This window comes from Pteropus alecto, unplaced genomic scaffold (assembly GCF_000325575.1).
Source record: "Pteropus alecto unplaced genomic scaffold, ASM32557v1 scaffold23, whole genome shotgun sequence".
NCBI classification, from domain to species: domain Eukaryota; kingdom Metazoa; phylum Chordata; class Mammalia; order Chiroptera; family Pteropodidae; genus Pteropus; species Pteropus alecto.
The window spans coordinates 2,107,657-2,126,087 of NW_006435837.1; the positions used below are offsets into that span (position 1 = coordinate 2,107,657).

At 33.9% G+C, this 18,431-nt stretch overlaps 1 protein-coding gene across 6 annotated transcripts in view; it reads right to left on the reverse strand.

The window, feature by feature from the left end:
* The window catches only part of CNKSR2 (connector enhancer of kinase suppressor of Ras 2), a 265,996-nt gene that overhangs the window by 79,327 nt on the left and 168,238 nt on the right, over positions 1 to 18,431 (reverse strand). For 4 of the 6 annotated variants that reach the window (XM_006911616.2, XM_025046617.1, XM_006911619.2 and 1 more), the window contains 2 exons: positions 5,616 to 5,705; positions 3,805 to 4,019 (listed from right to left, as the gene is read on the reverse strand). In XM_006911616.2, the coding sequence (XP_006911678.1) occupies positions 3,805 to 4,019; positions 5,616 to 5,705 (305 nt within the window). The remainder of the gene's footprint in view (positions 1 to 3,804; positions 4,020 to 5,615; positions 5,706 to 18,431) is intronic. The other 2 variants (XM_006911617.2, XM_025046618.1) reach the window with 1 other exon arrangement.

An 18,431-nucleotide genomic window follows, 5' to 3' on the forward strand; every position in this document is an offset into this window, starting at 1 on the left:
AAAGGTTTTGAAGAAAATATAGTGGTCAGGGCAAGTGTCTCTGCAATTTCAGGTTTAGATAGGAGTCAGCCGGGGGAAAGAAGGGATGAAAGTATTCTCAGCAGAAGGAACAGAATGTCCAAAAGTAAGGGTTGGCAAAAACTGGTGGATGATCAGAGTAGTTTGCGTATAGTGAATACTTCCCTTTTAAATAAGTTTAAGAAAAAATATATAAACTGGAGTAACAAATATATGGAATTAATAAAATAAAATTGTGTATTTTGCAATATCATAAACTTCTAAATCTTCTTTATTATATTAACGTTTCTGTCCTAATTGCTAAAAGGAATGAGTCAAACACTACAGCCAAACTGTATCTGCCCTGCTTTGTGTATTTTTCTTGGCCTGCTTTCTAAAATAGACCAATGGGGATTATAATCTAGGTCTCCTTATAAGGAAAATCTACTCCCGCCACACTTTTATTAAATTGTTTAAGGGTATTTAATGCTGATATGATCCTGCTATTAAATTCAACTAAATTTTCTCCAAATTTGAACTCATTCTGAATTTGAACTCAGACCACATGGAGCTAATATTACAGCAGAGATAGCAGCCTATGAAACACAGTACTTAATCTTCATAGTCTTCCACTTAAGTCTTACTCCATTAAAAATGGCTGAGTTATCCAAAGGAATAATTGGTAAGAATAAAGATTAGTGGTTCATCATGAAGGTGATTAGATTACAAATTGATATTGATATTGTGTTTCAAGAAATTTAACATGAGGAAAAATTCTTTCATTTTTAAATAAGTGTGTATGAACAGGTAAAAAAAAGTAAAACAAGAATCTCTGTGAAATATAAGAAGCAATCATTTAAATGTATGTTGTTCTGGCTCCAAGGTCCAGGCAATTTTAACAATAATACTCTGTAGTCTCAGCAATAGATCATGCAGAATAACTACTTGTGCTTTCTAACAGCAGCTGCTCTGTATGTTTTTCTAAATTTCATAAAAAATAGTAACAGAGAAAAACAGAAATCTGTGCAGAAATCAATCTAGGTACTGGAAAACTTATTTAAATCAGCATATGAGGGTACATGTTTCTTAAAGTCAACTTTTTCCTCAAAGTTTTTCCTTTAATAGTTTACACTCTCAAAGTTCACACATTGAGTCATTAAAGCACAAATCTGTCCATGTATGGAATGCCTACCATTCACGGAATACCAAGGTAGTGTGTTGAAAGATCACTGGAGTAGGTGATTTGGGTTCTAGTCCTTACTCTTGCACTTTTTTTTGCAAAACAGCTTTGGGCAAATCACTTAATCTTTCAGAATTTGAGTTCTATCATTTGCAAATACAGTTGTTGTGAGGTTCAAAAGACACAACCAAATATGGAAACCCCTTTGATAACTGTGAAAGTACTAAACAAGTGCAATGCAATGTCCTCAAGGGAACTTAATGTCTAGGAGAAAACTCATGAGAGAGTGTTCTCTTTTCTTTTTGAACACTGGTTATAGGCATCTAAGAAGGTCTTTGGGGCTAACAAATCTTTTTAACTTATTTTAAACCAGAGAATAGAGTTAGAAAGCTTCCAGCCTTCTACTCTGGGGTTAGTGGGTTAATGGTACATGGGAGGATTTCCCCCATCATTAACAATATCCTTTATTCCGTGCTGTCTCTCTGTCAAAAATCAGTTGAGATAAATATTATCTATCTTGGAAATATCATGTTATAGTCAGGTCATATAACAAAAGTAGGAGGCAAAAGTAGATTCTTATTTCTTTCTTGGAATAAAATTCTAGAATTGAAGTCACTAGACCAGATTCTTGAGACATATAACTAAATAATGACCTTTGAGGAGGTGGTAACAATTTATACTTCTAGGGAATAATCATGATATTCCTGATTATCAGTTTGAGTCACCTTTTAGTATCTTCCAAAATTTAATAACTCAAAATCCACAAGACTTGGCTTTTTATTTTCCTTCCTCACACAGTGTGCTCCTGTCTAGACATACATGACAGAATGGCACAGACTGAGTGTTTAAACGCGCCTCGAATGGCTTATTGCTCTTCCTTCAATGGCTTATTGCTCCTCTTAGGATAAATCCCAACTTTAATAGTTTACACTCTCTGGATAAAGTGGCCTCTTCCTCCCTCTCCAGCCTCATCTCTCACTATCCACTTCTCTCTTGAATAGGCTAGCTGTCTCTTACGTTTAGATCTTTGTTCAGACTGTTACTTATGACTGGAACAGCAGATTCTAGAGGGAGCTCGACGTTCAGACAACCTTTCTGACTAGTGACAGCTGAAGTGACTCCTTTCATATAGCTAAGAGTATTGACTTCAGACTGACTACAAATACATGTGGAGAAAATAATTTGTCAGTCATTCAGAGAAGCAGGTTTTGATATGGGCACTGTTATCTTGGGGAGGAAGAGGCTTAGGTGTGTGTAACTGGGGACCAGGAGGACAGAATGAACACTTAGTGTACTCCTACTTTGACCCAAATAAATGAAAACATTTTTCTACACTCTAGTTTTATGAGAGAGCTATAGAATAAGTAGATGATTTAAAAAATTTACTCAGAAAACCAACACAAGTATAAGTTATTAAATCTTTCAAATCTTGTATACCTAGATGCTATACCTTCTACAGCAGTGGACAGATAAAAATTTTTTGATACTCTGAGCATTAAGTACAGTTGTTCAAATTGGAGTCCATATTTTTCAAGGGCTTTTAATAGGAAGCTATAGTTCCACTGGCGTGCGCACGTGTGCGCGCGCACACACACACACACACACACACACAATTCCTTTTTAATCAAAATGGTATAAAATGAGTTCATTTTGTGAACTGAATGTTCTGGTTAACAAGATTCTCAGCCTCTGCATTGCCACTGTCCTAATTTCTCATCATCTTTTGGCCTGGGCTTAATGGCCCTGCCTTTGGCCTCATATATCTTGACTAACGCTCTGCATGAGAGAGATCCATCTTATCATGCAAGTCCCCAGCTCAAAATTCTTCAGTAGCTCTTTATCACTGCAGGAAAGAGTCTAATACTTTATCATAAAATTCCTGATCTAAGCCCACCTACCTCTCTAGGCCCATCTACTGCCCCCTCCTCATGTGCTTTCTCTCAAATTTTAACAAACCAGTCATTCTGAGCCATGGGAACTCCCTAGAATATAACAGTTTCACACATTTGTGGCGCACCTCTATATGTCTTCCCACAATACTATCACCAATAATACTACATTCATTCTTCACGTGAATGCTACCCATTCTGAAGCCTATTTTTACTTCCCCTGAAGGCTAAGATCCTCCTTCTCCTATGTTCCTCCAATACTTCTTGCAACCACTCATTACAACCCTCAAATTATGTTGGGACTCATTGTCTGTTTCTCACCATGTGATATGCTATGTCTTCCCATTTTTTACCTCAAGCACCATGCTCCAAGTCTAATAAGTGTTCATTTTTAAATAAAATCATGAATATATTAAAAATCTTTAAGGTAGAATTTTATAGCTATCTATTTACTGTGTACTATTACACTGATGATTAATCAGCTAATTATTATTCTCCATCAGTTCTGTGCATATTAGGTTATTTTATTAAAAATCTAACCTGCTATAACATTTGAACTCATTGAACACATGAACTGAAGAATGAATCAATAAGCCATCATGCTTTTTTAAAGAGCATATACTCTAAACTTAAGATCTTTTGTGAAATCTGGCACTAGGATAAAAATAAATAATCTGGAATTTACCTCAAAGAGTCTCCCAATAAAAGCTGTATCGCAGAGTCTGAAATTTTACTTACATGGTATAGTGTGGTCTCTGGCACAGGCGTGCCCATGATGTCTTGTCTCAGTGCATCCATTTGCAAACTAGGTAGCAATGAATAGTGAGTCGGGCTACTACTCTTATCGCCCTTCTTTTTAGACTTCTTCCCCGTGTCTTTTTTGCTGTTTCTCTGAAACATGTATTCTTCTTGAGCAATTTTTTCATTGCTCATATATCGGAGTAGAGAGTTTTCTATATAAAAAGAGATAAATACACCAATATAAATACACAAATATTCCAAATTTACCATTCTTTCCTAATTGTGCTATTAGATTTCACTTCAGAAATGTAATTTGATGTGATTTATAAAATATCTATGTAGTAGAAATATAAAGGATCCTAACTATCTGGGATCATCGGGCAAAAAGAAATAGACAGCCTATAGATTTTATGTCCAAGTTTTCTCTCTGGACCAACTATATCAGAATCACCTGCCGAACCTGAATCAGAAGTTCTGGGTGTGTGGCTCATAAAAATTTTAACAAGCTCCCCCAAAGGATTCTGCTAAAAATTGATAACAAACATTTACCTTTGGTAGGCTATGTAGCATTTTTGGAGATGTTAAAGTCCATATTATGAACAACAGTCAGGAAACTTAGTTTATAAAATTTAAGCTTAAATTGATAGTCAGTATTTAGTACTTCATAAAGTTTTTTTTTCCCTAAAGATGTCACTATCATATGAAATTCCAAAAGAGTGACTCAGAGATGGCATATGATGAGTATTTCTCTTTTTATTTTTTTCTTGATTACTTCTATAAAACAAACAAGGTTAGAAACTAAAGTTTGGAATATGGAATGAACACACAGATGTAAAGGGATCTATCAATGTTCCTGTTTTTACCAACATTTTCAAAAATGCCCACTCCATAAAATAAGTGTTAAGTGACTAATGAAGCAGATATTCATGCTTGATTATCCCTGGGTGGTCTGTGGATTTGCGTAGTAACAAAATAAATTCTGTACATTGGCAAGAAATAACAGGCAAATGGGTTAAACATATCGTGAAGGAATCTTAGTGAGCTTAGGTTTTATGAATCGTTTTTTGCTTTGTTTTATTTTTCATCTATAACTTTATGGTTCTTGATTTCAGAAAGTGGAAGTAACAGCATGACCTACTGGGCCCACCGTATCTACACTTGCTTCAACCCCTTTTAGTAGTGAGACTTTCAGTTGCTCTCTTTACTGCTCACCTCAATAGCAGGATAAGTGAACATAAAAACTTACTTTTGGAAGATACTTCAAGTGTAGCCCACCCCCAAAGTCAGAAGATAACCCTGAACAGCAAACAGTAGAGAGAAAAAAAAGCAAAGCAGGTTTTTTTTTTTCCCAAATCTATATGATTTTCATTAGTCACTGGCCCAGTTTCTATTAGCTTTTACCCATGTGCTTCAATGCTCATTTTAAGGTTGCACTCATATAAAAGTAGTGAAGTTGCACTGCGGACCAATGGGGACTGATCACGAACTCTTTCTATTCACTGAACTTTTATGCAGTTTCACACTTCTGACCTTGTTTTCCAAATATTAACTTTCAAATAACAATCAGATATTCAATTTTTACACTGTACTTATCTACCCTGAATCCCTAAGGAGGCATTCAGAGAAGATATCTATTTAATAATAGATCAATATAGTCAAATGTTGGTCTGAGTTGGTTTGGGTGTACCACAAAGTCACTGAAAGAATGAAAATTTTTCCACTGAACCCATAACATCCTATTTAAAGAACATTTAAATTTGCTTTTTGTTCCAACAACCCAGCCTACACTGAAATTCTAGAACACTTACCTCTTCTACTATCTCTCTTCATCTTATTTGGATCTTCATAGTCCCCCACCCAATTATATTCCACTGGCATAGATATAGGTCGTAGCTTGCCTAAACACAGAGAACAAAATTCACATCACATTGTTTTTCTTCCCCATGTCCGCTTAAACTTACACTGACTTTTAGCTACAGTCTGCAAAACACACTCACTCATATGCAACATTATGGTTGGCATTTGTGTAGATGAAAAATATGTGTGTTTTGAGCCAGAAGGTGAAACTGCCTGTGGCAATTGGCCAGGTGATAATTCAAACATAAGGCACTTTTGATAAATAATAGAGAACAGCCTAGGCCTGCTCTCCTAGGAGCCCTAGACTTTGAGGGTGGTCCTTTACAAAGAGGATCATTATTTTAGTGATTTTTACTTCATTTTCAGTACCTGGATTTGTCTTATTCCTAAATGCCCACATGTCTAGGTCTTGACAGCCAATCTCCTAGATAGTAGCCCCTTGTGTTCAACCTGCATGCCAGGGCATTAACCCATTGTTTTATGTTAGACCATCACAATGTTAACTTCCCATTTTCACTGCCTTCTAACTCTTATTACCATATATTTTGGACACCACCATGCTTCAACAATATGGCTAGAATCTTTTTCAAGGCCTATTACTGGGTCTGCTGTAAGCATTTCTTTTGCTATTTTGAATAAGTTTAGTTTCCAGGTCCAAGTATTCATTGCTTTGGCCTGTCTCATTTCCCTCTGGGTCTGTATTCTTACTAAACAGCATTATACTTTAGCAAGCAGAACTCATGGCATAGACTTCAAGGATAGGTTTTTGCTGAGATTGCAGTATATTATTTTTGATTAACTTGAAATTCCCAAATCACAGAACAGCCAAAGAAAATCATACAAAAGTTTTAAAAGTATACGTAGCATAATGCCTGGAATACAATAGTTGCTTAATAAATTTTGAATGAATGTAAAGCAAAGACTCACACAGGACTGGATCGTAATAATAATAATTATGATGATGACAAAAATACTACTAACATTTATATATCATTTACCATATGCCACATACTAAGGGTTTTATAAGTATTAAAATGTTTAATCCTCATAATTGAGAAATATACTATCATTACCCTCATTTTACCAGATTAGGAAACTGAGACAGGTTATATAACTTGCCCAAGCACACACGGTTGGTAAGTATGTAGTACCAGGGTTTAAACCCAGGCACCCAAATATTACTTCTGCCATAATTCTTAGTGACTTCCATATTCACCCTCCAATATTCTGGCCTCTCAGTTCCTTGAGGCTTTTTCTTCTACCCATTCCTGTGGTCATATGCTCTATCTTATCATTTGCAAAGGCTGTAATCCCTCCCAGAATCCCATTTTCCAACTACCACCTTCTGTGTTACCAGCACGCCCACACAGCACTCCAAGTCCAACAATCCTTCCTCCTTTAACTACCGATCTTCCTATCTTCCAACACTTCTCAGTCACCGTATGTCTTCCTCACTTCCCTCCTTGCCCAGCTAAATTTCACAATCGATTACTATGATCAGTCCATGTGTTTAAAAAAATTCCATTACGAGACTTCTAATTCTGTTCTTAAGGAAATGTGCCAACTTTATGGCTTTTTATTATGTATACTGATAGAGTTTACTTAATATATTTTGCTAAACTCTTTGAAAGTCTGAGGACGAGCTAGACACGATAAAATTATTAATGAACCAAAAAAGGTAGTGTTTATTTAATGGCTTCCTTTCGAGGTGTGCAAACAACTTTACAAACGATCACCTAAGATTTCAACATTCACATGGAGTAGATCTCTATACTTTCACAGAGGAAATTTGGGTGAGTTGATGCAGGTCAATATATTCTGCCTAACTGGGTGGGAGAGGAGGGTAAAGATTTCAAGGAGGGTCTTCTTTGTCATATCTATTCAACTGCTTTGCAGAATTAGTCCTCTAGATTTTCAATGTTATGAATGATGTATTTTCAAACATTCTTTAGTGTTTGGGTTTTAAAACAAACTTCATGGGCACTGAAACTGAAGCAGTACATAGCGCTAACACTGTTTCTACATGTCACCCAGAAAATCTTCTGAAAAGTGAAAAATCCAATAAATAAGCAGTTGTTTTACTCACTCTATATGTTATACACACACACATATACATACATACATAAACTAGTTTGATACTTTTTGAAGAATTGATTGAAGTATATGTGCACAAAAACAAGAAGAAACATACTTCACACACAGGATACAAAAAACATAATTGTATTCATTGTATTTTGGGGCCATCTTCTCTGAGATTCCCATGGAGATAAGTCATTGAGGAATGCAATTAAGTCTTTGATATGTCTGGTTATATCATTAACCACAGGGAAAAAACCTGAAGATTTAAAAACTGACTTTTCATGGAGTAATTTTTTTAAACAGAGGTATACTATATACTACTAACACAAAATTGAGGAAAATATATTAAATTAGACAAAGAAACTGAGATAAAAAGTCTTAATTAAAATTTATTTTGGAAAACATCAAGCCTTTGCATTTACTAGTTGTAAAGTTATGAATTTAGCAATGTAAATCAAAATACATACTTCAAAAAGTAAAGTGTATTATTTATTTAAACAAATAATGTTGCTTATAAGTATTGCTCCTTTTATAAATTTTTCATTGTACTAAAATATTGAAATAGACTTAATAAATAACATTCTTAAATAAATAGCAGTCCTTGGCAAAATGGCTCAAATTATTTCTAATTCTAAATACACAGATCTTTGATTATAGCTTGGAAATGTTTACCATTGCATGTATATACCAGCATTTTAATTTCATAAGACAGCAAAGTTCATATGGAAAAATAACTTTATGGTTTGATGCTGTAGTGCTGTTGGTAAAGAAAAAAAGAGTACTATAAGCATGATTGTTAGATTTAAATGAAATACACACTATTAATAAATTCAAAGTATTTTTAAGCTTGTATAACTTTTCAAGGCTCATTAAATTAAATACAATTGACTCATTCCTATGCAAACGTACATAAATTAATATACGTGAAAATAATCTGGAAAATTTGAAGGTGTCTCTCTAGGTAACAACACCAGTTCATGATTAAAATTAATAATAATAGTCAAGAATGTAGTAAAAAAATGAAGATAAGAGCCCATTTAAAAATTTTGCTGACCATTTCCTCTTAGAATAATTTTTTACTCCTCTAAGCATAAAACATTTATTAATTGTAGAGTTTATTTGATACCCTATCATAAGCCTTGTGATAGCTCTATGCTAGTGTCTCATAATTAAACTATTATTATGTTACTTGGCTTTTCATACTGGTTGCACATCTGGAACTTTCTAACTAGGATTTCCATAGAGGCAGGAATTGTGTTCTGTTTTTCTTACTGTATTCTAAAAATGCAATAAAGGTAAAAGATAAGTATTTCTGGATTTTGTTTGCATTTTATTCTGAAATTGATGGCAAGCAGCTTATTATAAATTAAATATAGCTACAGTTAAATTCAGATAGAACACTAAATGTAATTTTAAGAATACTGACAATGATGGAGTGCTTTACAGTGATCTATCTAAAATATGTAGCTGCTATGCTTTAACAATAGTATACAGAATTGGTTGAAAATAAACTTTTCCTTAGATAATAAAGCATTTTTGGTGCTATTACAAATGCTACAGTTCCCTTGAACAGAATTAATTGCTCACTCTCCTACGTTCCCTTAGATCTTTCCTAGTGCCTTTGGTATATATGATCCTTATTATACTGTAGTGTATCTGTCTGTTTATAAGTTTTTCTGCTTTTTTGCAGGAGCTTATATATCTTTGTTACAAATGGTCCTAGCAAAGACCCTGGCCCAGAGCAGGTATTCATTAAATTTTTTTCAAATGCTTGAATGAAAAGATATTAGACATTAAGGATATTCCAAATTATTGGGTTGTTCATTGGATCCTAGTCCCTCTTACCTACTGTCCTGAGCAACTCTCCCTTCTTTCTCTTGCTGCATCAATTTTTCCCTTTCTACTCAATGATTCCCATTAGCACACAAACCTGCTGTAATTTCTCCTATCTTAAACAAACAAACAACTCTCTTCACCCCCAAAGCACAACCCAACTACCACCTTATTTCTCTGCTCCCTTTTACAGAAAATCTCCTAAAAGCCTTGTTTATATTCTCAGTCTCCAATTCATTGCCTCTTCCTTTCTCTTTTTTCTAGCTTTATTGAGGTAAGGTTAAAAAATAAAAATGTTATATATTAAGATTGTACAACATAATTTTTAAGTTGCACAGTGTGATGATTTAATATACATATATATTGTGAAATGATTACCACAATCAAGTTAACCCATCCTTCACCTCACATAGTTACCATTCTCTGTGTGTGTGTGTGTGTGTGTGTGTGTGTGTGTGTGTGTGCGTGAAAGAGAGAGAGAGAGAGAACTCTTAAAGATCTACTCTTAGCAAATTTCAAGTATACAATGGAAAACATTATGGAGGTTCCTCAAAAAATTAAAAGTAGAACTACCATATGACCTAGCAACTCTACTTCTGGATGTGCATCCAAAGGAAATGAAATCAGTATCTCAAAGAGACATCTGCACTCCCATGTTCATTGTAGCATTATTCACAATAGCCAAGATATGAAAACAACCTAAGTGTCCATCAATGGATAAATGGATAAAGAAAATGAGATGTATGAACAATGGAATATATTCAGCCAGAAAGAAGGAATTCTTGCCATTTGTGACAACATGGATGACTGTCAAGGACATTATGCGAAGTGAAATAAGCCAGACACAGAAAGACAAGTACTGTATAACCTCACTTATATATGGAATCTCCTCCTCTCTCTTGAACCTCCTCCAGGAAGCTCTCGCCCTTACAACTCCACCAGAATTGCTACTGTCAAGGTCATTGGTACCTCCATGTTGCTAAATCCAATAAACAATTATCAGAGCCTTTGACTTTCCGGATCCATCTGCAGCATTTGGCACAGAAGAGTACTCCCTTCTTGAAACACTTTTACCTAGCACCCAGGTGCCTTTGGTTTTCCTCTTCACTTCTCTTCCTAAATTTACATTCATCCTTCAGACTAAGCAAAAATTTAATGTCTTCAGGGACACCACCTTGATCTCTTTAGGTGGGGTTTCTCTGCATTTATTCTCATCGTAGTTTTTCTTCATAGCATGCCAGTTATTGTTAAAAAAAAGTATTTATTAAATTAGTTGCTTGAATTCTGTTCCCCTTCTAGAATGTGAATTTTACAAGGGAGAGAAATTTCTCTGTTGTTTATTATTGGTATCTCCAGTACTTAGCATAGTGCCTTAAATATAATAACTGCATAATATTTGTTGAATGATTACTTGTTAACAAAGTAAACAGGGTAACTTTCTCATACACCTAACCAAAAGGAGTCCAAGATATATCAGTTTCTATTTTCATAGTTTCCTTCTCCTTCCTCCTGCTAACTTTCCATTCTCCTCCCTCTCACTTTCCCTTCTCTTACCCTCCCTTCCCTTCTTTGTTTCCTTCTAAAGTAGTATGTCAACCGGACCAACTCCCTACATTTTTTTAACAAATTGAGCCTTAGAGAGTTGTTTGGTAATCAAGTCAGAACTAAAAGTCCTGCCTCCTGATTTTTTTATCTAGAAACATTCCCATATTAAGCTAACCATGATGTCTGTTGAAATACTACTGAATTGCTTCCTTTTTCAATTGTATCTCTTTTAAAACGCTCTCCAAAACATGCTAAAACCATTAAGTATCAGGGTGATAAACAGCATCTGAGAAGCAATCTTCTCTCTGACAGTTGCCAAAGAGTTGAAAAAAAGACTGCAGAGAAATTTCTTAAGTCTGACATACCCTTTAACGCTCACAAAAAAGCTTTCTCTACAGTCTAAGAAGAAAAAAATACATATACACATCTGTTCTGAATATTTTAGCCAATATTTTGATGAAAACGAGTGTAGTAAGGAATGTTAAGCTATAAGCATGCTGTACACACCCATCAAACTTCCTACATACCAGACAGAAAAATTACTTTCAGATGGTTGACTGTATTTCTAGGAAAACATCCCAAGGTTATTTAAGGTAGAGAATCACACATTTAGAAGGGAATAAACCTGAATTAAATAAAAAAGTCAGTATTTTTTTTAAGGATAAAGGCAATATATCTTGATTTAATAAGAATGGGCACTTGGATCTTTAGGGCCATATATTTAAAATTGCTACATCTTGTTTGTGAATTTTCCTATTGCTTTCTAAACATGATCTAGATTTTAAATGGGAAATAAAAATTTGTTTAATGAGAAAATTTTAAACTACAGCAAAAATTATATGGAACTTTTAACATTTGTCATCGAGGCTAACTATATTTTGAACCAAATTATCTTTTGTAAACATTCTACCAAAAGGACGAATGTGAAAAACACACTGGAGTTTGGAAAGATAGTTTTTTCTTATTTGAGATGTTGTCAATGTACACAGAGACAGTTCTACATTACAGGGACATGGGAGGACTGGGAAGGATTCAGATGATTTAAATACTAAGTGGCAAAAAAGTTCTAGGTCCTCTTGGAAGAGGGTAAAAAAGTAAGCTGTGCTAATATACTTTTGCCTCTTGCTGCACTCAGCAATAGATGCAGACAAGAAAGATGACATACTTATGTAAATATTATTTGGTTAAAATCATCCTATTTTCAAGTTAAATGGCTACAAATTAAAGCAATGTATTTTTTTAAATCTTAGTAAAGCAATGTGATGAAAATATTACCAACATGAAAGATAGTCACTCTTTCTCTTGAAAAGTAAAAAAGACAAGAACCAAGACCATCGGCTGAAGACTTTCAATCGAAATAAATAAAATGACATCTTGTAATAACTTTATAATTCCTTTCACGTATTTTTTTTCCTTTGGGATTATATTACTCACTGAAGCTAACAAGGAAGGTAGAGATGAAAAATTTTAGACACACCGAAGTTCATTTCTCAGGATTGCACTGATAATCAGTGTAGGAGTCAGCCAGCCTGTACATAGAGATTTCAACTTCCTATGCCAGTGCTCTTTTCACTACATTAATTTGCAGTGGTAATGAACTCAAGACCATTGCATTTACAGAAAAGTCCAATTCATTTTTATTCAAAAATAATTCAATGACATGTCTGATTATTGCTTTCTGTTTGTTTGTTTACATGTCCTCCCAGCCCGTTTGTAATTCTTGCAAAAAATTCTTAAAGGTTAGATGAAGAACTGATGGAGGATTAGAACATAAACCATGGATGTAGCTGTATGTGTTGTCCATCCCTTAACAAAGATGGAAACAGATTGGGTTGGCCTGATGTGTTGCTTATACAACAATGTTAAGTAGTTATATATATATACTTTTAAATAAATTTTGTATATTATTTGCTCTAATGTATTCAGTCATTAAGGTGATTTTTCGTCATCTCTTCTTTAATAAGATTGGATGTAACATTTGACATTGTGTATTGAAGGGATCTGCTTCCTCTACGATTTATGGTAAATTGTTTTGCAGTGATACCAGTGATTCTACAAGTGGCCTACAGAATACCATGCACTAATCCTTCCAGTTAGTATTTATTACTTTAGTTGAGACTTTTATCACAAATCAGATTTACTCTAGAAAATGGCTTTTTTTTTTTTTCAAGATAAAAATGAAGATGACATTTAACAAGCCATCTGGCGGGGTAGGTTTCAACTTATGAATAGAAGCTTTTCCAAATGCTTACCTGTAAATCAGCTGTTTGGAACTTGAAATACAAAGAAATTTCATCATTGGTATATGGGTATTTAAAAGGAGCTGCAAAGGTCTACTTCAGCATTTTCCAAAATATATTCCCTCAAACATTAGTTCCATTGAAAGGTTAATAAGTATTTTGTGACCAAAACCAAAAAAGATTCAATGTACAAATACATTTGGGAAACAATAAGCTAACCCAAATTCAACAAGACTTTCAAACCTTTTAGTATGCTAATGTATGCTCATTAATCTGCAAGAGTAGGATAAAATATGCAGGGCTTCTCAATCTTATTTAACCACATAACCTCCTTCTTTCATAAAAATTCTCTTTCAGAACTAGTAACCTGAAGAACACATTTAGGAAAATGCTGGATTATTTAAGCCATATCGTGATTTGAAAGCTAACACTAACCACTCTATTTAAATTTTACCTAGCTGCCACTTATGACTTTTTTCCAGTAGGGGAAAATGCATTCAGATTTCAATGAGGAACAATTGGTTCCCTCCTGTTCCAGGGTTTGTCGTGATTAGATTTTCTATTGTAGAGCAGGGTAGATCATCCCAGACACTCAGAACCTTATACTATTCTACCCAGAGAATATGCTAAATATGAATAAATGTAGATCTATCTTTCCAGGGTAATAACTTCCTCGATTCTTTGAATAAAAACAAAAGGGAGGGTGAAGTGGGTAAAGGGGATCAAATATATGGTAGCTGAAGGCAACTGGACTTTGGGTGGTAAACACACAATAGAATATACAGATGTGAAATTATAATGTACACCTGAAAATTATATAATTGTATTAACCAATGTTACCCCCATAAACTTAAATAAATAAACAAATAAATAAGACAAAAACACGCAAAACAAAACAACAACAACAACAAAAAGGGCAATTGGCCCTGTGTCCTACAAGGGCTATTTGATTTTCTAGTCATCTATATCTGCTTCTACATTCAACTTGTCTGTAATTGATTCTTCTTAAATGAGCTAAGGTTTCTCAACAGCCACACTTGACATTGTGGACTGTGTGACTCTTTATTGTTGGGCACTGTCCTGTGCACTGTAGTATGTTTGGTAGCATCCTGGGCCTCTACCTATTAGATAGATGACAGTAGCACCTCCATCCCCAGTGTGACAACTACTAATGTTCTCAGAAATTGCCAAATGTACTCTGGGGGGCAATACTGATCCCAGTTGAGAATCACTGAGTTAGGCTGTTTTTATTCTTGGTTTTCCCATTTTGTCTTTAAGGGAAGCGCTATTTCACCTAGTTCATATCTTTCTGTTGATTCATTCATTTTGAAGAATTTCTTTTTTTCTTCTGATAGCTGCATCAGCTTTGTTGATTTGGTTTGCTAATCTTTCTATTTTATCCACATATTAATATCCTGGAACTTTATTAAAAGTTCTGAGTTCTTTTTTCTAATCTTACTGTTTATCCATTACCTAGTATCTTCAATTCTTTCAGGGTGATCTCTTATTGCCAGGTTTCATTTCTTTGAGAGTCTCTGTTTTTTTTTACATATTATTCTGTCTCTCTCTCTCTCCCTCCTTCCTTCTCTCTCTCTCTCTCTCTCTCTATCTCAACTAATCTTAAACTTTAACAAGGTGTGGGGTCTGAATTGTTTTCAGAATTCTGATGCTATGAGGTTATAACTAAGTCCTTCTGCCTAGCATATGAGCTAGTGATTTTCATATGGAACTTAAAAAAAAGCATTGGATAAGAGCAGTTTCTAGTGTTATTATCTATTTGAATTCTCTTTCTTCTGCTTTTCAAAATCGAACCAAAAGAAAAGGATTCATATTTCTTTTACTTGCTATGCTTTCTGGTTAGTTATTGGGTAGGTAGAGAAACCAAACTGAGGGAATACTTCCAGCCCATAGGAGAGGAGGACGTGTTAATCTGATCTATCAGCACTTAATAATCTTTGGGCCATTTTTATTTATGAGCAGCAGTAATTTATTATGCCATTTAGGCACTATTTCTTGAGTGCTTTCTATGAGGCAAGAACAGTGCTATTTGACATACAGTATATATCACTTACTTCTCATAAAAACACTGATAGGGAAACAAAATCATAATGAGGTTAAGGCTCAAGTTCAAGGTAAATCAATTATTAAAGACTGTGACTCCAAATTCAGGTCTATATGACCTCAAAACTCATGCTCTGCTATTTCTATCAGTAAAATTATACAAATTAAGAAAGAGTGCCTTCCCTAGGTGATTACTCTAAATTTTACATTAGGAACAGTCTATTTTTTATTTCTATGTCGAAATATTGCTGAACTACTTTTCCATCAAATACATGGTCCCTTATCACCATCAGCTTGATGTTCAAAATGATTTTGTGAAGCTAACCAACATGCAGTCCTTATGAGGTATATTAAATCAGTCAAAAGAAATAGAATTCTTATGAGTACAGTACACATCTCATATTTCTACATTTTTGATTCGTTAATTTATATTTCTATAGTTCTGCTTTGGAAATGGTACATTTTACTTGAATACAAACATTTTGTGGTTGGAATTCCATTTTTTTCTCTCTAGCATAACTGATGAATGACAGCTAATTTTTACCTGAGAAGGAGAATAATTTATATTAAAAAAAATTCACAGAAATGAGGGCAGGCTTGTATTCAGAAATAAATAAGTGTGAATACATTATATATACTTGCTGCATTAAGTAATGTTTGAAATAATGCTGTAAATTATAATTTAACTTCCCAAAAGATAGAATGAAGTGGTAAGACAAACAGAAAGGCAATGTTGTTGAAATATAATAAGAGACTCTGGAACCTACAGACAATATCCTCACCTCGCAGTGATGAAAATCAGTTTACAGTATCATTGTCCATATGCTGCTGTAAGTCATTTCAAGCCATTTCCTATTCTTGTGGATAACAGAGACATAAGACTTGGTTTCGAGTGGAAAATGTTCCAATATAATGTTACAGAAATTATTTTTTTATTAATGCACAATGTGTACAAATACATTTATGGAGAGCATTCCTAAAATATCAGCTTTGCCTGCATTCATGTGTTTTTTTTGTGAAGTCTTGGATATTCGATAAATTGGTAAAGGCCTGGATTCCTTCAAAACAATACTATTCTGTGATATTATTGTGAAAAAATGTTTTCCTCCTATTCTTATAAAATATGACCACTCATGGCCACAAAAAGACTCAGCGAGCTATGTCTACCTTTTAGTAGATTTCTATGCATAGAAATGTGTTATGATGGAATAGCAAGGGCAAGGAGTATGTGAACAGGGGAAGCTAAGGGAAATATTACCATGTTGAAAAGTTGCCAAGCAACTGATCTCATCATATTTGAACCTTTGCCTTTGATAAATGAGCAGATGAGACCAAATAGTTAAAGTGATTTAATGCTATCCTTTTCCCCTTTTTTTATTGTCACATTAAATTTTCTTATTTTTTTATTGAACTGTTTATTCACCTCATCTTATTCTTTAAAGAATTTAAAATGGCTGATATTATTATTTATATGTTGAGATCTTTAAGTTGTTTTATTGGTTTTTTTTTACCCACCTTTACTGAAGTATGATTGACAAATAAAAATTGTATATATTCAAGGTATATTGCATGATGATTTGATATACATATCTATTGTGACAGGACTACCACAATCTACCTATTTAACACATCCATCAGCTCACAGAGTTACTCTCTTTTTTGGGGTGAGAACACTTAAGATCTATTCTCTTAGCAACACTGAAGTTTCTATGTAATAATGACAACAGTGAAAATAAATACCTAGTGCATACTGGGCACTTTCTAGGCAATTTATAATGTGTTGTCATTAAATTTTTACAAAAACTCTCTGAGGCAGATGTTATCATCTTCATTTAACAAATGAGAAAATTGAGGCCTAGAGTAACATCTGCAGGATGCACTGGAGTAATTGCATGGCAGACAGTATTACCAAGTATGGCTGATGCTACAGTCAATGCTAGTAACCACTAATCTAGGTTGCTTCCTCTACTGTATTTGTGTTTGTAGAAATTATTCTTGTCTATATTTTAAGGAAAGTAAAACCCATTTTATGCTCTCTGATTTAAAAAGGACATACATCATTGTTGCTAAATTTACCCCTTAATGTAGCTATCTTTTCCTAAGGTCTGCCAGAGCCATGTCTATGTAAATGCATGTTTATTATAGTGCCAGTAAATAAATATAAAACAACATATACGAGAACATACAAAATCAGACCTAGTTCTGATTGCTTGAAATCAAATGCTGGAATTTGGAAGAAGTAATACAATTTTTGGAAATTATTTTCCTACAATTTAGCAAATTATTTTCATTATATTTAGTTAGCTAGTACCACTGTAGAATCAATAAATATGCATGGATAGTTAATCCCAGCTCTACCACTTATTAGTTGGGTAAGTTATTTAATCCATCTGTAAAACAAGAATTCTATTTGTTTCTACCTCACAGAGTTATTGTGAAAATTAAATGGGTTCATGCCTTTTAAAGGCATAGACCAGTGTTTGGCATATATAAAAGCTCAACAGGTATTATTTACTTACTTTTTGGTAAATATATTTTAAATATCACAATTAGGATATTTTCAAGTATTTTTCTTTACATCTGTTTCTTTGTTCCTGTGTCTAAAAACAGAGCTTCCCTAAATATTTTCATTTTATATACTTAACTTTAAAATATGAAAGTATTAAGAGAATATAATGAGTGCATACATATTTAAGCAAAAGAATATACTAGGCACTATATCATGTTTCTCTTTTGCATCTCAAAATCCGATCTAAACTCTTATGATTGTAACTCTAAACCTCTTTGAGTAAACAGATAATCTGAAGTTAATAGCACAGTAATAGAGGCTAAGTTCACATACTTCATGATAAGGATATTTATGACTAAGAACTAAGTTGAATACTCTGAGGCTAAAGGACTTATACACTGCATTTTAAGGTACCATGCAAGTGCTAACAAGTTAAATTACTCTCATTTCCAGAAAATATCAAATGTGAACTTTTTGGTACTTTAGTCTTTTTGCAATAT